General features: G+C 43.6%; 1 protein-coding gene across 1 annotated transcript; it reads right to left on the bottom strand.

Moving 5' to 3' along the window:
- Positions 1-3,714: 3,714 nt before the first annotated feature.
- On the bottom strand, positions 3,715-6,743 carry LOC129510371 (fibroblast growth factor-binding protein 1-like). Its single transcript, XM_055326492.1, has 2 exons — positions 6,621-6,743; positions 3,715-4,862 (listed from the first exon to the last, which is right to left on the bottom strand). Exon 2 carries the CDS (start codon positions 4,840-4,842, stop codon positions 4,075-4,077), a length of 768 nt encoding a protein of 255 aa, XP_055182467.1. The 5' UTR covers positions 4,843-4,862; positions 6,621-6,743; the 3' UTR covers positions 3,715-4,074.
- Between the last annotated feature and the right edge of the window lie 352 nt (positions 6,744-7,095).

The raw sequence follows: 7,095 nt of genomic DNA on the forward strand, positions 1-7,095 counted from the left end.
TCTAGGAAACCCACACCTAAAGGTGTGCTGCCTCTTTGTGCAGACTAGCTTGTAGGAGAGAAGGGATAGAGTCAGAGGACCCCAGGGTGGCCAGGACTGCCAATCAATGTTTTGGTCCTTTTGTTTTGACAATTGAGAGAGTGCCCTCCAAGCTCCACCTGGGCCACTCTCTGTGCTCATTTGGTCTGTGTTATTTCCCACATACCCAATTACCTGATAAAAACTCCCCTTGGATAACCCTCTTTGAACTCACCAGCCCTTTTCTGAAATCTCCCCATCTTCATCCTGATGCTTCATGTATCAGGGCTCCTAATGAATGTTTTCTTGCATATTGTTCATGAACTGTTTCTGAGTGAAACATCTGAAGGTCAATGTTGTATGTGTGGTGCTATGGGAACCAACACCACAGATGATGGCTGCCCTTGCGTTTGTCAGTTCCAAACACTTTTGCCTCCCTTCTTTGTTCTGCCAAAAACAATTCAGGAGAGAGGTGGGGGAAGTAGTGGGTGGGTAGGAGGCCAGATGACGTAGGCTGGACTCCAGAGATTCAAGTTGGCACTGGTGTGGTTGTGAGTTACTACATAAAGCCAGTGCCGCAGGCAGAGCAGAGGCCCTCTTTATGCTAAGAGGTAGTTTTATGATGAACATAAGACAATCCCATTACTGAGCTGTTTTAGGGGGTGCAGACATGCCATCCTGAAGCACCTCTTACCTACCTGAAATCTTCCTGTCTCTTGCTGTCAAGAAGAACAATATCTTAAACATGTGTACACACACACGGGCACACATGCAAGCTGGCCCCTTCACTTCATATTCAGAAAGTCTCCAGAGAGAAAATATGGAGTGCCAAGTTGGATGGAAGCTAATGTAAAATCTATGTTGTCTTTAAAAAAATGTTTTTTTTTCTGTGTTTTTAAAAACATTACACTGGGATGTAAATCTGTAGGAAGGCTAAGGATGAACAAAAGCTTAACTTCTGGAGCTTTCTTTTTGTAGGGCATGAAAGGGGATGTACACATGGAAAGGATGGAGGCATTTATGGCCTGGTCCATGTCTAAAACCACAGATTTCATTCTTCTCCCATCAGGTAAAGAAAATCATGAGCTTCAAATATGGAAAGGGTTGGGGAAACTCCAGACCTGGGTTTCTCACTTACAGATCTGCTTGGTGACCTTGGCAAGTTGCCCAGCTTTTCTGGGCCTCAGTTTCCTCATCTAGAACACAAATATGATAACACCTATCAGACAGGGTTGTTGAGGGGGATTTATATAAACCAAGAGCCAAAGCCACTGACACCTGCTAGATTATCAATAATCACTGTTCTTCTTTGCTTATTGCATTAGGGAAAAAACCCCTCACACTTTTAAAAAGTTTCTATAAGGAAATTTTGAACTCCCTTGGTCCTGTGCTGTGGACTTAAGGCAGTCAGTTGTGTTGAACACCTTCTGTGCAAACAGTGGGGCACTAGGTGCTTTAGATTTATTGACCAATGTAAGACTTACAGCAGCCCTTCCAGGTGGGTTTCACTGTCCCCATTGTTGAGATGAGCTCATTGGAGTTCAGGAATGTTAAACCATTGACACGGAGATGTTGTATGGGAAGCAGCAGAAGCAAATCTCTAACCCAAATCTAGGAAACTCTGCCATGTTGGAAACAAACCTCCTCCCAGTTCTGCAGTTGTCAAAGGCCATGAATGAACTAGAAAAACCACCCTCTCATGGGCTGGAAATGGCCTTAAAAAGTCTTTGCATCTAATCTGGTCAGTGCTTCAATGTTCATGTCATTCTGGCTAGAACAGGGTTAATATTTAATGAGACCTAGAAGTGTTCAAGTGTTTTCTTGTCTCGGGACTACACGAAACTGAGATGTAGGAGTAGAGAGGAGATCCAGAGGGCTTACAATCTGTGTAGACTTTAAGGGGAAATGTCCCTTACATGGGGTGGCTAGGAGAAGCTTGGGATGGACTGGAATGTTGGTTCAGTTCTTTTGCAAATGTGGGTAAGTTTCATTAATCAGGTCCTGGGCCCTATCCTACAAATGATTCTGCAACCTTTGGTGTTCCTGAACATGCCAAACATGAGCCAGTCATTGGAATATAAGCACCATGAAGAGAAGGATTTTTTTCTTTTTGTTCGCTGCCATTTTCTACCCCTAGAACAGTGTCTGGCACATAGTAGGAGCTCACAATAGGCCATTAATTAATTTCAGGGCATTTGCACTGACTGCTCCCTTTGCTTGGAGCATCCTTACTCCAGAATTCCTCACTTCTTACATATCTAGACTCAAAAGTCACCTCCACAGAGAAGCCTCTTCTGACCATCTAATCTAAGACTGATTACCTATCATCACTGTTACCTCCATCTCCTCTTTTACTTTCCCTCTCTATCTCTTGTACGTTTGTGATTTTATCATCACTTTCCCCACTGGTAGTTCCATAGGGGCAGAACATCCATATGCTCATCTGCTGTGGACTGCTGTATCTTTCTCTAGCACCTAGAACAGAGCCTGGCAGTCAGTGCTTAATAAATTACATATTGAATGAATGAGTGAGTGGATGAATGTATGCAGACTCCATGGAAAGAGCTTAGCACAGTGCCTCGCACATGGCAAGTGAGAGATAAATGTTAGTGCTGACATTGTGAATAACAACACACTCTAGATTGGCTATTGACAATTCTCAGTGTAGGTCCTGGCAATTTGGTGAGTGTAAATGGCCACTCTTACACCCCACTTGCCATTCCTCCTTGCAACTGACAGGAACTCTACAGTACAGTGGGGTGTTTTGTTTTGGTTTGGTTTGTTGTTTTTTTTCTTTCTTTTTTCTTTTTTTCCTTCTTTTTTTTTTTCTTTCTTTTTTTTTTTTTTTTACCATTTTTTGCTCTTCATTTTCTGCTTTTAGTGAAATTGTGACAAGGCATTGGGGGCACAACCTCCTCTCTCCCCAACTGTTGAATAAAAACACTTTCAGATCCTTCTTAATAACATGTAAATGACTAACAATCACATCACCCCTACATCCCACCATATTCCAGCCACCTGGCCTCTCCCAGTTTCTAGGATTTTTTATATCTCTTCACTTTAACACATGTTGTAATTTGCCCAAAGTGTCTCCATTCTGCCCCATTGCTACCTATGGATACTCTTTCCAAAATCCAGCTCCAGTAATACCTCCTCCATGAAGTTCATCCAGAATTCTTCCAGCAGCTTCCACCTCCTCTCTCCACACTGATTTTTCCTGTTTCCATTGAGGTTTTCATCATAAGATGCTGTACTTAACCAAGCCTCTCTCCTTCAGGCCAGAAATGAGCCCCTGAAAATCAGGGGTTTCACATATAGCAAGAAGTAATGCCCAGCTCTGACCTGAGTCAGTGGAGGACATTTCTCTAGCTTGTGGACTTGGCTTTATGGATCTCCTGTGTTCAAATCCTTCCTCCCTTCTTACCATCTGTGAGATCCTGATTTGTGTTTTTAATCACACCATGCCTTATTTATCCCTCTTGAAATCAGGGATCCTAATTATTACAGCATAGTAAGCAACAAGCACCACAGACCAATGGATGAAAGGATAAAGGTAAAGATTCTGGAATGGGTCACAGTTGGAAATGACGTAGGATGGGTAGGGAACAAAAAGTCATTACTTACATATTTTTCCCACTGATATATGGGGACTGTTTATGAGTTCATTGAAAGTATACATAAAGAAACAAAAAATGGTTGAACATATTTCTGAAAAACACCCAGAGCTTTATTAACTTTGTTAGTTTAGCAGAAAGTGCAATGCACTGTAATCATCATTCTGGCTCACTTAGATCAAAGAATGTATACTGCTTATATACACATAGCTTTGTGAGCCGTAGAAACATACACTGAGGTAAACAACCTCTGAAAATAAAATTTAAGGAAATGAATATAAAGTAAATTCCAAAACACACAAAAACAAAAGTTATAAAACCCGTTTAAATATTCCACTGCACTCTCATAGCACAAATGTTCATCTTATTCAGAGTGCTGTACCACATACTGAAGGACTTTGACATAAAACCTCCTAAAGAACTTTGTTCTCTTTTGATCTCATTAGCATGTATTCCCCTGGACCATGGTGATGAAGAATTTGCAGAGAGACCCCCAGGATTCCCCACAGTAGTCCAGGGCTATCTTTGACTGAGTTATTAAGTCTGGATCTTCCTCACACTTGGGGTCTTTGGTGGCTATGGTCTGGGTCTCCACTGAGCCAGAAGGGATGTTCTCTTTGACCTTTATCTGCTCCTTAGGGGATAACTCTTTGACCTTGTTAGGTTCCACCAGGGAGGCCTTACTGACTTTGCTCTGCTCCCTGGGAGAGGGGTCTGTTAATTCCTGGCTGGGTTTCTTGGTCCAAATCAGAGTGGAGTTCACCAGCTTGAGATTAGACTCTGGAAACTTCTTTCTGCACACCTTGGTTTTCAGGATGGTTTTGGCATCCCCACAGATGACCTTTTGAGAGCGCAGATTCCGGCCAATTTGTTTCCAATAGACATTCTTTTTGTTTGACTCTAGGCAGAAAGTTGGATTGCCAGTAAAGACACAGGAAAACTTGTTATCCTGTCGGGTACACTCAACCTTCAGGGCGATACCCTCTTCTTGCTCAGTCACCACCCATCTGCAGTTGGCATGGTCTCGAGTGACAAACTTGCCTTTGGTCAGGTGCTTGGGTGGCTCAGTATGGGTCTCTCCCAGAGCACGCAATTTATCTCTGGTGCCTTTGCTGACGTGTCTATTTTTTACTTCCTTTTTGCCCTTTACCAATGATACCTGAGCAGCCAGAAGAAGGAAGGAGAGCAGGGTGAGGCTATGGATCTTCATGGCTTCAGCTTGGTGGGAACCTGTTTGACAAGAGCAGGTGAGTCAGTGCTGGGCAATAGATCAGCAATACAGTGCTGCAGGATGACCCTCCCTATACCCTGACACATGCCTCCTTGCTTAGAAGTGAGATCAAGAATTCTTCTGGTTCCTGGAATTACTAGACTAGCGGCCTATCTATTCACATTTCTGCTTGACTTGAGTCCTGAATGTCAAAAACCTCCTATTCTTTCTCCATTCCTTCACCACTCTCTGAGCCAAATAAAGTCTCATCCCTCATTCACTATTCCTTTACCCCTGCATTCACTCACTCCCTCATTTACTCATTAAACAAGCATTTATGGAACATCTGCTATATACCATGCCTCAGACTAGATGTTGGCTTTATTAATGTGAATGAGTAGGTCACATCTTAAAGAGATTAGAAGCAAATTTTTGGACAATATAAATAGCATTGACAAGGAGTCTGTCCCAATCCTGTCCCCAACTTGATCTTGGCCAAGTCACTTTCCCCTCTGGTCTCAGTTCCTCTGGATACTGAGGTTTTAGGTATGATCATTCCCAAAGTCTCCTCTGGCTCCATGTGATAGATTTCTAACCTAGTTCTACATGGACTCAGGTGACCACACAACAAGAATGGACATAGCAAATGACATGAAGGGTGACGTTTGATCCGACATTCAACATGTGTGGGATTTGGACACTCTGACATAGATGGGTTTGTGAGGGGGGCATTTAGGGTGCAATAAGAGCATAAGGAAAGGCATGAAGGAGGGGAGGTCATACCATTTGACTACGCAAAGTGAACCAGCCTGGATGGGGTGAATTTTTACCACAACATTTAGATTAGGAAGTTGAAGGGAAGGATGATACCTAAATGATTTCTGGAGCCCTGGGTGGCACAGTGCTGGGCATATAGAAAGCCCTCAACCAATGCTTTTAAAAATAAATCACTGCATGGGTGCCTGGGTGGCTCAGTCCATTAAGCATCTGCCTTTGGCTCAGGTCATGGTCTTGGGATCCTGGATCCAGCCCCCATCAGGCTCTCTGCTCAGTGGAGAGTCTGCTTCTCCTTCTGGCTCTGCCCCTCCCCCCTGCTTGTGCGCTCTCTCTCTCTCTCTCATGCATACATGCTCTCTCTCTCTCAAATAAACAAATAAAATCTTAAAAAAAAAAAGAGCTGTGCTTGGTAAGTAAAAATAAATCACCCCAGGTAACAGATGTGAAAGTTCAGGCTCATACTGTAAATAAATTGCTCAATATCCCTTATTGGGCAAGTGACAAACCTGGGAAAGGAGCCAGAACTTATCTCTTTGATCTTTTATACCACCAACCACCAAGTTTGCTCACTTCTTGAGTTTCAGCTTTACTCTGTCCTTTGGAAAATACTGACAACAAATAAAGTTACAAACTACTCAGGGTTTCATTTGGTATAATTCATGATAAGATGATTCATACTGTCAGTGCCCCATTTAAAAAGAAAATATAGATTTTGCTTGTGTATGAGGCAGGCCCAGAAAATGATCCAGGTCTTATTTCCACCCTGGGCTTGTGGCCTCTCCTCAGAATTGAGAAAGAGAGACAGTCACAGGTGTGTGGGCTCCTGAATGAAGCGTGGACAGGGGCCTAGGCATGCCATATGAAGACCCACTTTTTCATCAGGGCATTGAGACTCAGCCCCCATGTGTCCCTGATAAGATCCATAACCCAGGATCCTGAGGTCCTCAGGGAAGTGAAAAGAAAGGTGGGGACTGAAACTCTTAAAAGAGCCAGACTCTTACCTTGTTCTGAGTATGCAGATCCAGTGTAATCCCAGATGTGAGAGTGAGCTTGCAGGCTTACAGCTGTCTCATCTGCCGTGCCAGCCAGGGAAGGCTCTTTTTATTGAAGACGGACAGGATTTTACAACACACACACACACACACACACCTGTCTATCTTTATCACACTCCTCCCAGCCACGCCCCTTGGGAGGGAGCCAGTTCCTGCAGGGAAAGTGGTTGGTGTAATGGTGTAATCCTGTGGGAAGGAGGTACTGCAGGACATTAGACCTGCTTCCTCCAAGCCCTTCCCTTTCCCCCAGGGGCCAGGATAGGCGAGCAGTTCAGCCTTGCAAAGTCCCTCCTAATGGGATGAGGACCGTGGCAGCAAAACTATCATAGCTGCCAAGCTCTAGTGTTGCCCATTTTACCTAACGTGGTCCTTGAATTCCCATCATATCCACTCCATGATATGGTAATGAGGATTCCTATTATTT

Source organism: Nyctereutes procyonoides, unplaced genomic scaffold (genome assembly GCF_905146905.1).
Source record: "Nyctereutes procyonoides isolate TBG_1078 unplaced genomic scaffold, NYPRO_anot_genome, whole genome shotgun sequence".
Lineage (NCBI taxonomy): Eukaryota > Metazoa > Chordata > Mammalia > Carnivora > Canidae > Nyctereutes > Nyctereutes procyonoides.